Consider the following 18,111-nt stretch of genomic DNA (forward strand, 5'->3'; position numbering starts at 1 on the left):
AGGAGGATTCCCTGGAGAGCCCCGGGTCGCTGCTGTGAGCTCTGTTCACCGCCCGGAGTCTTTTATAGCACAATCCCTCCCCCAGGGGCAGGTGGGGCCAGGAGGGTTGGGCTGAATTTCTCGCTGGCAGGAGGGTTTTATTTCCAGTTCCACAGGCAGGGCATGTAAATATTATTTGTTTCCTCAACTGGCTGCTCCCTCACAGATCTTCTTCCCAGCACGTTGTCTGCAAAGCAGCCCCAGCTGACGTGACGTGCCCAACAGAGCAGCTGTGTTTTTCCTTCTCAGCTCTTGATTTTCCATTCTAGTTCAGACTAAAGCACCAAAACCTTTGCACAGGAGGTGGTGTCAAAGGGAGCCTGCCCAGAGCAAGCGTTGAAGCCAGTGAATTCCTCTCTGGGCCCCATTTTTTAAACCCTAACACTGCATAAGGCTGCCTCAGGCTTAACACCAAGATTTCCTTTTCTGACCCTGAATGTTCTTTTCCTCAGATCCCCCCTCTCAAGGGCAGATGTTTTGCACTCAGCTGTAGTTGTTCCTGGCCCAAGGTTAGAAATTCATAGTCAAAAAGTCATAGAATATCCTGAGCTGGAAGGGACCCACAAGGATTATCAAGTCCAGCTCACAGCCCTGCACAGGACACCCCAAAATCCCACCTGAGAGCGTTGTTGAGAGGGATAACTTGATTCTTCCTCAACAGCCCCACCTCTCCATTTGGCAGGGAAGTGGTGCCAGGAACTGGCAGAGCCCTGAGCTCTGGAGGGGCACTGGCAGCAGATTAAACATTGTCTGAAGCTCGTCCTTCCCTGCCCTGCTCTGCTCACACCTGAGACGACGACCCTGGACCTCTGTCTCAGCTTGGCCTGGTGAAACAACTGCCCTGTCAAGGCTGACTTGCCATCCTTCATGAGAGAACAAAATAGCTCTGCAAGAGGAGTGAGAATGTTTTCCAGGGTTATCTGTAAGACACATTCCTTGGGGCTCTGTCAGATTTGGGAGAGACATGAAGTACATCCTGTGGGTGATGAACCAGTGTTTTGGCAAGTTGGTTGCTCAGAGCAGGCTCATGACTTCATTTACTGCATGGATCTCCCAAAATGAGGGATTTCAGGCACCTGTACAAGCAGGAACAAAAAACATGTGAGAGAGGACTTGCAGTCCCACAGGCTTTGCCTCTCAGTTACTTTTATTGCCCAGGACACAAATTAAACTGTGAGATATGCATTAAAGATACCCAAAGCTTTTTCACTGCTGCTTGTTTTGTTATCTAAGGAATTCTAACGATGGTTTAGAGGTGTATTATCTCCTCTTGCATGAAAAAACAGCTGAATTATGCTGCAACTCCAGCTTCTTCCTCCAGCTGGTCCAGGAGCAGTCCTGTTAGTGATGGAACAGAGATAGCCAGAGGTTGAGGATTTAAACAATCTCCTTGCTGCAAACCACATTGTTTAACTCTGCTTGTTACAAACTGACTGGGCTGGTTCCCCTTACTGGTTTAATTGGTTTGGTGTAAGTGGACAAACCAGGCTTGTTTTTGTCTCAACAGGCATGTCAGCCCTAAAAATCTCCCTGCAATAGAGATTTGTGATAAATAACACTTCTCAGCAGGGTTATTCCATCCTGGGTGGCAGCTTCTGCCCACATTTATTGTGGTGGAGACATTGGGCTTTGATATTAACTCCTGGCTTTAATCCGGGCTTTGATATTAACCCCTGGCTTTAATCTGCATTGATTCTCTTGGGAAGAGGGCTGGGAAGGAGCATTTTGACTCAAAGCTCTTCCTGGAGGGTGAAAACAGTTAAAGGGAACTGTCCTCCTGAAGAAACCAGGGAAGTTTGGGGGCCATGATGGGATCCAGCTGCTCAATGGAATCCATCCTGCTCCAGCTGGCTCAGGGAGTGGGAGGAGTGGGATTTTTTGGCATTACCTGTGGACCCTGAAGGTTGTTCCAGATGCTGCTGCAGGTCTGTCACCTCTTAGATGATCCCACAGGCCTGAATTGGAGCTCCAGCAGCTCCCAGTGCCATTTCCAACAGCTTTTCTCTTCTTCAGCCCTGGCTGTGGAGCAGGATCTACTGAGAGGAACATCAGAGCTTCCTCCTGGAGGGAGCACCAGGAATATCCCTGACCAGCCCAGGAATATTAACGTGGAGCTTTTCACACTGCTCTGCATCTTTTAGCTTGTCAGGAGAGTGGAATTTGCTTTAACTGGGGCAAATTCCTTCATGGGAGCAATCCCTACACTGGTCCCTCACCCACAGACGAAATGATGGAGGAATGTCCAGGCCAGGCAGGTGCTGCCCCTGTTTCCATCAGAGCTCAGTCAGCTCTCACAGAACAGTTCTCTGCCCAATTCCCACCTGGCCTGTGACCCAGTGTGATCCCGAGGCCGGTGTCCACTGCTTCCTGCAGCCCCTCCTCCATCCAGACACACCTTTATGCCCTGACCACATGTTCTCTGTGGGAAGCAGCAGGAATCTGTCAGCAGGTCCCTCATGTCACCTCTGGGGACAGCAGCGATCCTGGCAATGCCTGACACTTTCTCGAGGCCAACAGGGCTCCTCTGGACGGGATGGGATGGATGTGGAGCGAGAGGTGGACAGAAGTCACCTTTAAGGGGTGGCACCGAGCCCGCCCAGCACTGGGTGGCGGTGCCAGGCATTCAGAGCTGTGACAGGGACAAACAGCAGCACCGTGGCCAGTGTTCAGGAGAAACAACTGGTCCCCAAGGAGCTCCTGGGCTTGCAAAGTGCTTGTTTGCTCCAGCAAGGTGGGTCCTTGCAAAAACCTTCATTTTAACCAGTGCAATTTCCTCGCTGGCAGCAGCAAAGAGGCAGCGAGGGCAATAAACCCTCAGCCTTATTTTTCAAGTGTCTTTTTTAACAAGGGTTAATCAAGAGTAAAATTAAGAGGCCTCCGGAGGGAGCTCCCGGCAGCCCGCGCTGACTCACGGCCCCAAATTTATCGCGGCCCGAAAAAAGTCATTTGCATTTCCTCCCGCACGCACCCGGAGAGAGCGCCTCGAACAGAAGAGGTCTGTAGGGAAAAGGGGTGGAGAGCAGGGAGGACCGACGGCGGGCCAGGCGCGATGCTTTGGTTATAAAGAGCATGGGAGGGAAGGCGGCGGCAGTGCCGCCCTCGGCCGGGGCTCCGCGCACACCGCGATGGGCGACGGGTCACTGCACTCCTGCCTCGGGCTCCTGGGCATTGCCGCAGGTAGGGATCGGTCCTGGCACGGGGTGCGGGCTCGGGATGACTCTCCTGGACGCCCCCCTTTAGCAGGGGGGCTAAAGAGGCTGTTTGTTCGCCGGCCGCGCTGCCCGGGTGAAGCTTTTCGCTCCCCCGCGCCCGTTTCCAGCGGCCAGCAAAATATTTGTCTTGGCTATAAAGTGCTGGCGTGGAGTTTTGTGCCCGTTCCGTCCTGGGTGGGAAGCAAATCCAAATTTTTTTTTGGTAGTCGTTGCAATAAATCATCTGGATTTGGATGCGCTCCCTCTCCCCTGTCCAGCCGTTCTCCTGTTTGCCGTGTTCACTCCCTTTCATTTCCTCCTTCTTAGTTTTCTGCCTCTCTGCATTTTGGGACTGGTTTTCTGTTGGCACGACGGCTCTAGGATTATCTGAAGGATGTGTGTGTCTGTCTGTCTTTTGTGTAACTGGAATCACGGATATTTCCCCTTTATCTGGCAACGGGGGAGCCCTTTCAAACACTTGCATGGAACCCCAGAAGGGTTTGGGTTGGGAGGGACCTTCAAGCCCATCCAGTCCCAGTCCCTGCCACGGGCAGGGACACCTTCCACTCTCCCAGGTTGCTCCAACCTGGCCTTGATGGAATGGGAACGTCCACAACCTCTCTGGGCAACCTGAAATGATTATTTTCAAGTTTTCTGAAACCAGGCACCCAAAAAGGAGTGAGACCTTTGGGCACAAACAAAGTCACAACGCTTAGATTTTACTATTTGCAGATTTTGTGCTGTTATTTTTCCTCTATTCCCTGCTCTGTCCACCCTGGTTCTCTCCTGTTTTTTGGGGCCAAGTTTATAAGCTGTTTCTCCTTTTTCCCATAGGATCACTTCTGCTGGCTGTGCATTTCTACAGCTCAGCCAGAGCAGCCCCTCTGATCCCCAGCACAGCTCTTGGAGTCCTTCTGCTCATTTTATCAGCTTTTTTGGCCTATGCAGGTAAGATTTGGGGGGTTCAAGGCCTCCCCCTCCCACAGCTTGGCGTGTGCTGGGGCTGATACAAACCACAGCAGCCTCAGGGACCACTGAGCCCTTCTCCTGGAATTTGCCCAGAGAAGCTGTGGCTGCCCCTGGATCCCTGGAAGTGTCCAAGGCCAGGTTGGACAGGGCTTGGAGCAACCTGGGCTAGTGGAAGGTGTCCCTGCCCATGGCAGGGGGTGGCACTGGGTGAGCTTTAAGGTCCCTTCCAACTCAAACCAGTCTGGGATTCTATGTCAGCACAGCCAATTTTTAGTATACAGGCAAGAGAAGAAATCAGTGTTTGTGTTAAACAAGGATCTCTGGAGTTTTAACACACTGAATCCATGATTCCTCAAAAAAGGGTTCCCAGGCTTTCTGAGAGTGCTTTCAGCATCCATGGTTTGGAATGTCCATCTGGACATGCCAGGAGATCGACTTAACTGAGGGAAAAAATCACTGCCTGTAGCAAAGTCCACACTTTTCAGAATGAATGTTGAATTATTTCTCATTTTTAACTCAGAGTAATGAGGACATTAAAATCAGACAATCATGGAACCATGGAATTGTTGGGAAAGACCTTTAAGATCACCAAGTCCAACCATCAACCAGCACCACCACCACCATGTCCACCACTAAACCATGTCCTCAAGTGCCACATCCACATGTTTTTGGAACACTTCCAGAAGTGGTGACTCCACCATTCCCCTCCACAATTGTGCCAGGGTTGGACAACCCTGTCTGTGAAGAAATTTTCCCAATATCCAACCTAAACCTCCCCTTGAGGCCGTTTCATCAGGAGAAGAGCCTGACACTCACCTCACTACAGCCTCCTGTCAGAGAGTTGTAGAGGGTGAGAAGGCCCCCCCCGAGCCTCCTTTTCTCCAGGAGGAATCTTGCTCCACATAGGATCTGTGCAGCTCCGGGCTGGCACAGTGATCCCGTCCCAACTCCCTCTTCCCACATCCCACTGTCAGGAAATCGCAGCCCTGTCTCTGTCTGCTCCTCAGGGATCCGGAGAAGCCCCAGGAATGCCTCCCTGTTGCCATCCCTCTGCCTGACCATCTCAGCCTTCTGGTGTGGCTACGGAGTGACCTTCGTCCTGGCCGGGCAGGGCGCGCTGGGCGACGCCGGGGACCTCCGCGACGCCGTGGTGCCTGGCCTGGCCACCTTCACTGTGGCACTGCTCCTCGTGGCAGTGGTGGGATTGCTGTGCAGAGAGCCCGTCCTGGCCCTGATCTCCGGTGCCACCTCCCTTGCCAGTGCCCACGACGTGGCCGCGCGTCACAGCCACGCCTTGGGCTCCTCCGCTGTCGCTTGCAATTACCTCGTCGTCTGCTTGCTGGGGGGGTACTTTGCCCTGGGAAGGATCCTCTATTTCCTAACCAAAGGGAAAATGGCCCTCCCTGGCACGGATCTGGCCAAGAAAAAGAGCCACGAGCAGACCCAGGCCGCCGGTGGCAGCACCAATCCCTTTGCGGCCACGGGGCTGATCCTGAACATGCTGTGGGCCGGGGTTTTTGGCTGCAGGCTCCTGGGCATCACCAGCAAACTCTTTATGGGCCAGGTGCCCTGGCTGTGGGCAGCTGGCATCTACCAGATTGGCATCTGCATCTTATCCTACCGTGCAATGGATGTTCTGATGGCCACATCCTTTGGATTCACTTCCATCCTCAAGTTTGCTGGAGGCTACTGCCTTCTGTACCCACTGTGGCAGCCAGAGGAGCCATCACTCCCTACCCCATTCCTGGTGGTTTTCTCCATTCTTTTTGCCGTCTTGGCTCTCTTCCTCTCCCTCGAGAGCCCTCTGGATGGCCTGTATTTGCTGGTTTATGTGGCCTCCTGCCTCGCCTTGGCTTGCCATCCCAGGGGGTTTTTTGCAGGCGGCCCCCAAGGCGTGGCCGTGGCCGTTTTCGTGGCCTCAGCCCTGGTGGCTCTAATTCACCTGTACAATGTGAAAGCAGGGGCCAAGACCCCCCCAGGGAAGGGGAAGGGGGCTGTGAAGGCCCTCCTCGCCCGCAGCACTTTCCTGAAGCTCCGTGAGGGGCCGGACCTTCACGCTCCATACCTGGGCTACTCCAAGTATGCGGATGCAGAAGCTCTTGCCTTTGCGTGCAGTGTCCTGGCTTCTTCTGCTCTGACAGCCCCAGGGGACCCCCAGGCTCCCCTTGCCACCGTTGTCATTCCATGGGTAGTGGTAGCTGGTGGGATCCTTAAGCTTCTGGGTGGCTCAGTGGCCTTTGCCCGAGGTAAAACCCTGGAGAGCAGTGCCTTCATCCTCTACGCTGTCATGTGGATCATCTGGGGCTTGGCAAGATACAGTGGCCTCTATGGCGCTACCAGAAGCTTCCACTCAGCCGTGGGCATCGCTGCTTTCATGCTCTTCAACGGCTTCATCGTCTTCTGCACGCTCTTCCTAAACATCACCTGGTTCTTCTACTCCCTCACGTTCATGCTGGTCGCCCTCAGCTTCTTCCTGGATGCCATCCATGCCCTTCCCACTGGATATGACCTGGCTGCCACCCTCAGCTTCGGGCTGGTCAGCTTTTACTGCTTCCTGTCTGCCCTTGCCAGCGGCACCTTCGAGGGTCCCTGCCTGCCCATGGGAGGGCCCATCGTGCAGCTCGGTGGTGTGAGGGGAGGGACCAGCAAGTGCCTTCACCTGCCTGCCAGGAGAGCGTCCTCAGTCAAGAGGATTGCAGGTAAGGGGAGAGCAAAGGGCACAGTGTGGGGGTGGAGGGGAAATTCTGGGTGAATTCGTAGCAGAACAGCTGCTTAAAGGAGATTTTTCCAATCACAGAGTAGCAGAATGGTTTAAGTTGGAAGGGAACTTAAAGTTCATCTCGTCCCACCCCCTGCCATGGGCAGGGACACCTTCCACTAGCCCAGGTTGCTCCAAGCCCCATCCAGCCTGGCCTTGATGTGGAAACCAGGACAATCTGGTGGCATTTTGGTGAAGTGGGCTGAGTTATGAGAGTAATTATCTGAGTTTAGCAGCAAATTCTCTCCCATATCATTTTCCTATCTGTTCATCCACTCTGGACTCCAGGAATCCTCCAAGCTGGAGCTGCCACGGAAAGCTCTGTACAGACAAATGGCACCAATGCCTGGTGCTTGCTCTCCCCACTTCTGGCCCTGAGGAACGTGGCCCAGAACTCCCCTAAGTGCCAGATCTCCCCTTGGATGAACCCTGGAAAAACGCACTGCCAGAGGAAAGGCTTTGTTAGTTGGGAAAAGGAGAGCAGAGCACGGAATTGGCTGGTTTGGCTGTGACAGCTCTGCTGTGGGATTTACAGCCCCTCACTCAGGGGGTTCTGCCCTGTTCTCGTGCCCACAGATATCCTGAGGAGTGGAGGGACTTGTGGCATCCCCACAGACACCGTGTACGTGCTTGTGGCCGCCTGCAACCGCCCTGATGCTGTGGAGAAGGCTCACAGGTCAGTCCTTGTCGTGGTCTAAAGAAGCTTCTAGAACTCAGAAAGCTCACAGGTCAGTCCTTGTCATGGTCTAAAGAAGCTTCTAGAACTCAGAGCTGCTACTGAGCGCTGGCTGCAGCTGGTCAAGGGCAAGGCAGCTCAGCCTTGGTGGGAACAGCAAGGTGGGGGAGAAGATCCAGATGAGGGAAGGAGAGAATAGAGCTGTAATTGTCTTCCAGGAGCTGCTCCTGGCAGGTGGTGGAGCTTTGTAACTTGGGGCCCACCAGAAACCCAAAGAATGGCAGATGGGGCAGGGGTTTATCCTGTAGGTTTGGAGGTATGTGTTGTCACATCCAAAACCTCTCTTGTGAGCAGCTGAGACCCCTCATATTGGTGGGGTTTCCTTAGAAATTGAGATTTCCACCCATCACTGTGCAAAACCTTGATTTGGAGAAAACATTCCTGGTTGGGAATAGTCACTGTTGAACAGTCCTGCTTGTACTAGAGACTAGTGCCCTGGGGCAGAGCCTTCCCACCTTGTCTTAGCTCTAGCTCTCACCAACACAGTTCCCTTTTCAGCTTGAAATTAAATTCCCGTCTGAACTCCAGACTCCTCTTTTCTCACCCCTTTTCCAGGTCCAAGCGCCAGGCTCAGGATCGCCCCATGTCCCTCTGGATTTCCAGCCTCAAGCAACTGGAACCCGCCAAGCATTTGTTCACTCCCCTCCTCTGGGACTTCATGGAGGCTGCCTGGCCATCTCCTATCAGCTTGGTGGTTCCCAGAGGTGAGGAAGTGCTCTTGATTCCAGGTTCTCCGGAGAGCTTTGGCTTGGAAACTCCATCCCGTGGAGTAATTCTGGAGATGTTCCGTGGAGATGTCCCCGGTAAGATCGTTGTGTTTGAGCTGATGTACATCCCTGAGTGCCACCTGACTCTTCTGCAGGTGAGTGGGTGGACTTCCTGGGAATGAAGGACTCTGCTAAATACGTTGGGACCCCTCAGAGCGTCGCCATCCGCATCCCCGACTGCTCTGTCACCACACACCTCATCGACCTGGTGAGTGCCACGGCAGCCTCAGCCCGCCTGGAAGTGGTTTTATGGCAGCAGAGAGGGTAAAAGGAACGACCATCGGGTCAGAAAGCCAGAAAAAAGGCCACAAACAGACATTCTGTCTGATTTCCTGCACTGTCCTTGCGAGCACGGGCTCAGCTGAGGCCACAGGGACTTCAGAAGGTCCAGAAAGGGGCCAGAGGAGCTGGGACAGACATTGCAGGCCTTTGGAAAACAAAAGGTTGTTTCATGATCCTCATCAGCAAACCCCAATTTAACCGAGTGTCAGACACCCCAACACACTTTGGTGGGACTGTAGTTGCCTCCAAAGCAGGAGCCTGTACCTGGGTGAGCCACACCGAGCTCTCTTTGGAGCCACAGGCACTCAGGAGTGAACTTCTGAGCTCGAGTTGCCTGTTTGGTCCAGCAAAACCAGCTCAGAGTTTTCATTGCCATTTTTCTGTCCCCAGGTCGGGCCCATTGTGGTCACATCAGCCAACCCAACGGGAGAGGCCGACACCACCCACCACAACCAAGTGTATGCCAAGCTGGGAGACAAGGTAACAGGGGCTCTCTGCTCCCAAGGGATGTGGGGATGGAAGGACACAACCACTCTGCTGCCAGTAGGCAAACCAAGAGATGGTATCTAGAATCTTGGAAAGCATCTCTTTGAAAAAAAAAAAACATCTCATGGACGTTCCTCGCGTTGGTGTCACGGCAAAAGAACATTTTAAGCTTCAGGACTGGGTTAGAAACCAAAATTGTTCTGATTTGCACTGTGTAGTTATGGCTTGGCAATGTGAGTCTGTTCATCTTCCAACACAGGATGAGATGAGCAAAAAAAAAAACTCCTTTTCTTACGAGCAATCAAACCCTGATGCCTGGATGTGCCAGGGCTCCAGCTGGCACTGGGCTGTGAGAGCACAGGGCATTCCCATTTAAAGCTGAAGCTGCTCTAAAACTGATGCCAAGCTCCAAAAGATTCCTGGCTTTTAGGACTTTCACACATCCTGGAAGTACCATGGTCAAGGGACATTCATGGTCTTCAATTGGCTTAGGTTGAATCTCAGGGAAAGGTTCTTCCCCCAGAGGCTGGTTGGGCACTGCCCAGGCTCCCCAGGGCAGTGGGCACAGCCCCAAGGCTGCCAGAGCTCCAGGAGGGTTTGGACAACGCTCTGAGGGACAGGGGGGATTGTTGGAGTGTCTGTGCAGGGCCTGGAATTGGACTGGATGATCCTTGGGGGTCCCTTCCAGCTCAGGATATTCCATAATTCTATGATTTCACCACTAAATCCTGAGGGTTCCACACTTTGTATCGGTGGCACTTGAGTGAGGGCAGTTTTAAACACCAGCTGGTACAAATCTCCTCAAAAATCTGGGGTTACACCCATTTTCTTGGTGGATGGGACTTCTTCAAAGCTCCTCAGCTGGTGCAAACCTGTCTTTGCTGTGCTGCTGCCCTGCACCCCACAGAGCCCTCTCTGGCTTTGCCCTGAAGTTCCTTCACCCCACATTCCCTTGCTGTGGCTGCAGTGGGGGAGGAAGGAGCAGTATTGCCTTGGATAATAATCACTTGCTGTTGAGAGGGGGAACCTTTTTTTCCCAAGTGCCTGAGGGGATTTTGGTGTGGAAATCTTGCTCTTCAGGTGGATGCAGTCCTTTGTGATGGGCCCTCTCCAGAGAACGTTGCCTCCACCGTGGTGGACTGCACCAAAATCGACAGTGGGAACATTGGGTTCTTCAGAGTCGGCCTCATCCCCAAGTCTCAGGTAAAATTCACCTGGATTTCACTCCTATTCCCTTTCCCCATCAAGTGGGTTTCAGACTGGGGGTTTCCCAGTTTTATAAGGACAGCATGAGAAGTTATCACAGGGTGGTGTGAAGCTCTGTCCTGATCCTGCTCCAGACCTCCATCACACCTCTGTGTGCTCCTCTGGGAGCAAGGTGAGACTGATTGGTTCATGGAAAGAGCTCCAAGATCCAGGGGGCCTCCGTGGGACAGGCACTCCACGTACACCCTTCCCAGAGACCCCTGAGCAGACACAAATGAGTGTAATCCCAAAACTGAGCCCAGACACGTAGCTTGAAAGAGAAGGTCTGGCTGCAGATGGAGGGACTGGCTAGTGGGACCTTTGAAGATGTCCCTGTCCATGGCAGGGGTTTGGCCTGGATGACCTTTAAAGGTCCCTTCCACCCATGACTTTATGATTCTGTGGTTGTTTCAGCTGTTGACCCACTCACAGCAGTGTTTGCTCCTTCCAGGTGCTGCAGATACTGGAGCAGGTGCAGAAGAAGCACCAGGAGGCCCCCAGCAGTGGCACTGGCCCCATGAAAGGCCGTGAGGAAGCCCTGGGTCGCAGCCACACTGTGCCCAACGGGGTGGGCACGGCTGCCCGGGTGGAGACAGGGCCAGCACAGGCCCCTGAGGATGGTTGTGAGCATCACACTCGCCTCTGACTCCAGGCAGCTCCAGCGACTCCACGCTCAGTGGGAAACCGTTTGCTGGAAAATGACCTATCACGGGGGACTGGGAGAGGTTTTCCAGCTGTGGGGGTGATTCATTCCTCTTTCTCTGGACACTGCTAAAGTATCCCGGTGCTGACTTACAAACCACAGTCACCCAGGAGGACAATTTTCACTGGAGGACACTGCCAGCTTTCATTGGAGGGCAGACGTGACCAAAGCCAGGGTTATTTTGGTGCCAGGCTGGCCCCAGAGTGCCAGAGCTTTATTCCTTTCACTGGGAGGTGATTCCTTCGGTTTGGGGCACGGAGGGAGGTGAAGTGTTTCAGAGTTACAGGGTGGGGGGGAAAACACTGCATGAAACTTGAATCACACAGTCAGCGAGGTGGGGAAAGACCTTTCAAATCAGCAGGTTCAACCCTTCCCCCGGTGCTGCCAAGGCCACCACTGAGCCGTGTCCCCAGTGCCACAGGAAGGGGGAGAGGGAGCAGGGAGGGTGTGCTCGGGTGCTGTGCTGGGGGTACAATGGACTGGCTGAAACAGGGGAGGCAAAGGGTGGTGAGATGGGGGGTCTTCTGCCATGTCTTCTTCAGAGTGGAGGTCACCTCTTTGGACCTCCATCTGGGGGTCTTTCCTCTGCTGGGAGAACCCAACACTCAAAAGCAATGCCATTCCCTGGGTGCCATCTGCTGCATTTCACAGTCAGAGCCAGGCTGGAATGACCTTTTTGGTGACTCCAATAATATATCCTTAGAGGTGCTGGAGAATTAGGGAAGACCCTCCCTTCCCGTTTTCCGCCGAGTATGAATTTCAGGAGGGCAACGTCCGTGTGTTTGAGGAGGCCAGGAGCTGGTCTCTTGCCTTACAGCCCAGCTGGTCACATCTCTTGGCACGTCTCTTCCAGAGGGCAGATTTCACAGGATCAGAGGAAGGAATTCCAGCCACTCCAGGCAATCATTTGTCTTCAGCAGGGGCCCAATTTCTGTGCAAACTCATGAAATATGGGGAATAAACCAGAGGAGCTGGAGATGTGCCCTCACCTTTGATCTTGGTGGCATCATGGAGATGGGATGGGATGGCTCCTGTGACTGGAGTGTTGGAATGGGAGGAGACTCTTTAGCAAGGACAGGCAGGGTAGATAAATTCAGTGCAGAGTGGGAGTTGCTGACCAGGAGGAGGTGGAAAGAGAATTTCAAACCTTCATGAGGAGTTTTCCTTGGCAAACTGTTGCTTGTTTCACCTCCAAAAACTGCTGATCTTATTCTTACCTGACTCAGGTGCAAGGTGCTGATCAAACTCCAGCTGAAACCAATCCACTGAGTCATTGGTTTCACCCGGAGTTGTGCTGGAATTCAAGGACAAATGCTGTGCAGTCAGAGGAGCTCAACCTCTACAAACTACAGCCAAACCAGGTCTTCTCAGCTTGTTCTCACAGAGCTGGCTCTCTTCCTGCAGAGAAAATTCCAGATCAATTGAGTTTGTTAAATAAAATTGCTGGTCTACTTCCTGTATCTCTTTGGAGTTTATTAAAACTGGTTTTTGGAAAGCAATAAAAGATTTTCAATAAACTGAAACCACCCCGGGCTGTGTAATCGTTTGTGGCAAGAACTTGAGCAAAACTTGGTGGGTCAACAAGTTCTGGATGTCAGTGTGGGGGGGTTCCTGGCCAGGAAGGATCCAAAAAGGATCTTAGGAGAGAATCAGATTGTGATACTTCCCAGGGTGGGGAAGAGGAGGGAGAGAGGAGATAACCCCTCACACCAAACCCCTGGTGCCAGCACACCAGGGCTGAATTTCAGCGCCTTAACTCAGTAAAATAAACCCCATAAACACCAAAATCTGAGGGAATGTAGTAAGAAGTGTGAATTTGGAGAGGAGCTGAAGCATTTTGGTGTGAGGAAACAGCCCTGGCTTAAATGTGCCAGATAATGATGTGTTTTAGCGTGCCACGAATTAAAAGTGGCTTAAAAACAATGGATTCTTCACTTGACACCTCACCTGGGGCCATTTTTCCTCTTTCTCTCTGGGGTGTTTGTTTTTTACTTGCAGAAAGTGTGGATTGCAGTATCAGGACACTGGGGGAACCATTTCTCCCTTTGCTGAAGTAAGACAAGGAGAGATTTCATGTAAAGCTCTCCTATGTACCAGCAAACTGGAAAGAAATAGTCTAGGGAGGAGATTTAAATGGGATCTTTCAGTTAAATCAAGGCAAGAAAATATTTCTACTGTTTCCACAGTTTTCCCAGCACTTAAGGGGAAGCAAAATGTTTTTAAAGAGAAGTGGAGAGAGAAAAAAAGTTGCTGTTTGAAGTGGCAAATCCAAAAGACTTCAGTTAGGAAGTGCTGAGATAAACATTTGAATACTTTGGTACCAAAAAGATCCATTTTTGAGGTATTGACAAGAGTGTTTTCATCACTCTAAAAATGGAGGTTATGATCAAAAAAGGGTGTCCAGGCCCCCCTCAAGGGAGTCTCTTCACTGAGCCCTTGTGGTGCTGCTCCTCTCAACAGGAAGGAATCGCTCCATCCATGTCCCAAACGAGAGGGACAGGAGGGAATGTGGGGTCCTCAGACCTCCATCACAGGAGGAGTTTGAAGTGGCCAAATCGGAGAATTCGGCGAAACCAATTCAATTTTGGTCGCGTTGTCAATGCCTTGGAGGCCCTTTGGGCCTGAAAGGTCACCCTGGGAGACAAAATAACCTCATGAATGGGCCTCTTTGTGCAACAGCCAACGCTTCAATCCCACTGGGGCTGGAAACAACCCAGGAAGCAGGGCTGGCCCACCTTGATTTTGCCCTTTGTGGAGTCTAGACATCCGTGTCAATGGAAGGAGAAGGAAAAAAGAGAGAATGGAAAATAAGTGTGTTTTCCAGTCTCAGGAAAAACCAGCTCACCCTCCTGAGAATAGACGGGGGCCATAGGAACAGGAACTGACTCAGGGCCATGGCCGAGCCCGCGCGTGGGCACCGAGGGTGGACCTGGTACCGGGGTGGGCACAGCGGGTCAGAGGGGAAGGGAGGCATCACAGCCTGGGTGAAACCAGCCCAGCAGAACCTTGGAGACGTGGGCAGGGCCAGGAATGTCCCTTGGCGTACAGGAGCACCAGGAACTGGGGGCTCTGTGGGGACCTAACAGTGGGACTTGATGATCTTGGAGGTCTTCTCCAACCTTGATGATTCTATGGCCTCTTGCCTTTGGGTCTTGCTCCTGAGGTAGAGGAGGCAAAGTCTAGCTTGGGATGGGATATGGGGTGCAGGAAAAGGCAGGAGCAAAGTCCTGCTTAACTGGGTGATCTGCAGTCAAAGCAAAGCGCTTTGATCTTGGCCCAGTTGAGGGCCACGACCCACAATGGGTTTATGTCCCACTCACCTCTCTTCATTCCTCCTGCTCCTCCTCCCCATGCCAGGAAAGGCCTGGGCTTATTGCTACAGATAATCAGTTCTGTAGCTTTTGGGAGAAAATACCACAAACAACAAAGAAACAGCATATTCCAGAATCCTGGGCCGGGTCTTCAGCTGCTCCACAAAACACAGCTGGGATATCCATACTGAGTTGTGGTGCCCAGTTGGCAACCTGGAATGGCCTAGAGCCATCCAGGAATCCCTGCACTCCTTCCAGATGTAACAGTGGGTTTAAGGAGCAGCTCTGAGCTGAGGCTCAGCTTAACTCAGCCCAGGAATAGCTGGGTGACAGCAGCCGGGCACTGAACCGAAGAGGAAAATTACTCTGTTAAATCATCATCCCAGAATGGTCTGGGTTGGAAGGGACCTTAAATCTCATCCAGTTCCACCCTCTGCCATGGGCAGGGACACCTTCCACTAGACCAGGTTGCCCACAGCCCCATCCAGCCTGGCCTTCACGGGGAACACTTTGTCTTTTAGTGCAAATCTCCCTGGCTGGGATTCACGGTGCACCTGGAGCTGCCTGGTGGGGAACAATTTATCCCCAGATGATTGTGGGAAAAATCTTTGGGGAAAAATCAATGTTCTGGAAATGGAGCTTCTTGATCCACAACAACAATTAACAGGATTAATTTCCAGCTGTGACTCCCTCGTGCTCTTCCTTTCTGCCCAACCAGAAGAACATCTGATGGCTGGAAGACTTTCACGTCCCCGTTCTGGAGGGCACTGACAGCTGGGGCTGAGCAAGGGAAGGGTCGGTGGGAGCTGTGTCCTTGGGCAGCATCTGGGGGATTTATGGGATCACTGTATTCCCCTGCTCCATTTCCATGGGTGCTGTCACCTGCCTGCCAATGGAATTCAGGGAATATCAGAGCAGTCAGAGCAAGGGGTCCTGTGGGGGTGGATGGGGAGGTCTGCCCTGAACAGCCAGTTTGGCAGCTGTGATAAATACCTCAACTTCGTGTTTGAGGTCTCAGCAGTGTGAGTTCTCGTGAGAATCACCTCTTCATTCCCTCCTGGAAAACACAAAGATCTTACTCGTGTCGTTATCTCTTTCTAGATAGCAAAAAACAGGAATTTCAACAAATTCTTCTGCCCTGGCCAGGAGGGGGATGTCAGGGTTGTCCTGAGGTAGGTTTCTCTCTCTCAGCAGCTGTGGAACAGTCACTGCAGTCCTTCCAGGACCAGCCATGCCCAGGCACCTTTGAGGAACCTCCTGTTCTCCACGTCTTGATGCAGAAGAAAACTCTGCCTCCCAAGGCAGTTCTGTGCAGTTCTCAGGGGAGCAGGGTTTGTAGGGTCACATGCTGAATTTAGAGACCTCAAGAGGCTTCCCTTGGTCACCTCATCATCAGAGCTTCCCCTCCCGAGCACCCCCTTCCCACACCCTATTTTTCACGTTGCCCACCCAGCAGGAGGAATGTGGGCCTTTCCTGAGGGGTTCATTGCTGAGCTCCAGTAAATACCCAGCTCTAAACCCCTTCTGTGACACAGCACCGATTCCTGGAGGCCCTACAACATCCTTCCTCCTTTGACCTCCCCTGTGCCACTGCTGGTTTACACCAAACCATTGCTCTCTGAACTGCTGAATTCATGTGCACGCTCATAATCATTCTCACATCTGTGGGTTCCACCAGGACCTTGTGCAGCCAGAGACAAGTCCCTAAAGGAGCTGGATGTGCCCAGGTTTCCTTTCAGGACACTATTCCTCAGAACCTGGAGGGTGGGTGAGGACCAGCAGCATCAACTCTATCCCTGAGTAGAGTCACTCTCACCTTACCTCCTCAAAATTCCCCTCTGGCGTCCTGTCCCCTACAGCCTTCCTAAAGACCCTGTTGTCCCACACTGGGTTATCAGATCCTACATGACCCAAGGGGTACCACAGATCCTCGTCCTCCTTCTTCCCACCCCTACAATCGCTCCAGACCCTCCTGCCTTCGCTTGCAAAACAAACCAAGTCCTACTTGGAAATTCAAGAGTCTCTTGTGGGAAGTAGAAATGGCCAAAGAGGTGGAGAAATAAAGAAGGGATAAGGAAGGAGAAGACATGGAAGCTTGGTGTTGTTTTGGGAGTGAAGAAGAAATCAAGTCCAGAAGGCAGCAATGACAGTTGGACTTGAAGATCTTCCATGTCTTTTCCAACCTCTGTGAGTCCATGGTTCCATAACTGCTGGGACACAGGAAACAGGCTCCTTGGACACTGAAACAACTGGGGTGGGGTTTCCACAGCACCTTTAATGTTGAGGATGTTCTCCACCTCGTTTCCATCTCTAGCTCTCCAAAGACACAACAAGATGTGAGTGGAGGGAAGGTGAAGGCCTTGTCCGTGTCTCTTCATAGCTGATCTTCTAACACGGAACAAAGCAGCTTTGGGGGGTCCATAACTGAGCAACCTGGGCTGGTGGAAGGTGACCCTGCCCATGGCAGGGTGTGGAACTGGATGGGCTTTAAGGTCCCTCCAACCCAAACTGTTATGGGATTCTGTGATCACTGAGGATGGGCAGCTGGATACATGGATACCCCTTTGCCTCCGGGAAGATCCTTCTCCTGACTCCTAAAATTATCTGACAAATAAAATTATTTGATCAATCCAGAAAAAAAAAAAAAGAAAAAAAAAACAAACCAAGAAGAAGGAAGGAGACAGGTATGGGCAGAGCAGAACTGAAACCAGACAGCACAACCCTGCCATGGGGCAGCTCCGGGAAGGGAGTCACCAGCTCCTGGGACCTGCTGTCCTGGCGTGGGAGTGACTGGTTCTTATTTTTAGACCAAACCACGACTGGTGAAAGCTGCCAGCTGAAAGTCCAGGCAAGAGGACAAGTTGGGTGTCTGTGCTGAGACAGGGATGGATATTCAGTTCTCTGGGAAGTTAAATGGACCAAATCTTGCTTTCCTGAGAAAGGAGACACCTCAGAGGCATTGGAGGCCTGGTGATGGCTGAACGTGTGCTGTGACCTTCCAGGGGTCACAGAGTGGGCCAGTCCATGGAAGGCTGGGTAGTCCTGCCTCAATATTCCTTTCACAGGCTCCAGCATCTCTCCTGGAGCAGAGATGGAATGTCCTTCCCCACCACTGACATCAGTGCCTTGACAATGTGAGCAAACATTCAGTTCCTCAACAACATTTTGCACCCTTGTTTCTTTTAATAAATCAGGACTGTTACTAAAACATTTTAAAAAATAATGTCCCATTGCCTAAAACCTCCTCTCCATCCCTGTTTCTGCACTTCTTGCCCTCTCCCATCTGACTGCACACACGGGTGGGTGCTCGTCTCTGCCCCATCCCTGAAAACGATTTCACTGGAGCTCAGTTCCCTTTGGAGAAAACACAAGGATGAGAAGGGGGAAAATTTGATAAAACCACCCACAGGAGAGATTTAGGGACAAATGGGGTTAGGTTTACATCCTTTACCCCTGGCTCTGGTTGCTCATTGCTGCTTCCCACTTGGAAATGAGCCTCCACCAACAGGTAACATAACGGAAAACACAGCGAGAGGTGTCAAACGTTAGCAGTGACCCTGATGAAAGGCCCCTGTGTTTGGAGAGATTCAATAAAGGAATTGAAGGCTCCTCTTGTTGATCTAA

At 52.2% G+C, this 18,111-nt stretch overlaps 1 protein-coding gene across 1 annotated transcript; it reads left to right on the top strand.

Annotated features, from left to right (window-relative positions):
* Positions 1–3,146: 3,146 nt before the first annotated feature.
* LOC113973708 lies at positions 3,147–12,642 on the top strand. Its single transcript, XM_027696158.1, has 9 exons — positions 3,147–3,216; positions 4,065–4,178; positions 5,207–6,898; positions 7,534–7,633; positions 8,249–8,397; positions 8,556–8,668; positions 9,133–9,222; positions 10,309–10,431; positions 10,925–12,642. The coding sequence occupies exons 1-9, from the start codon at positions 3,165–3,167 to the stop codon at positions 11,117–11,119; spliced, it is 2,628 nt and encodes an 875-aa protein (XP_027551959.1). The 5' UTR covers positions 3,147–3,164; the 3' UTR covers positions 11,120–12,642.
* Positions 12,643–18,111: the final 5,469 nt, after the last annotated feature.

The sequence above is a fragment of the Neopelma chrysocephalum genome, unplaced genomic scaffold (genome assembly GCF_003984885.1).
Source record: "Neopelma chrysocephalum unplaced genomic scaffold, ASM398488v2 Primary Assembly neopelma1_105, whole genome shotgun sequence".
Taxonomy (NCBI): Eukaryota; Metazoa; Chordata; class Aves; order Passeriformes; family Pipridae; genus Neopelma; species Neopelma chrysocephalum.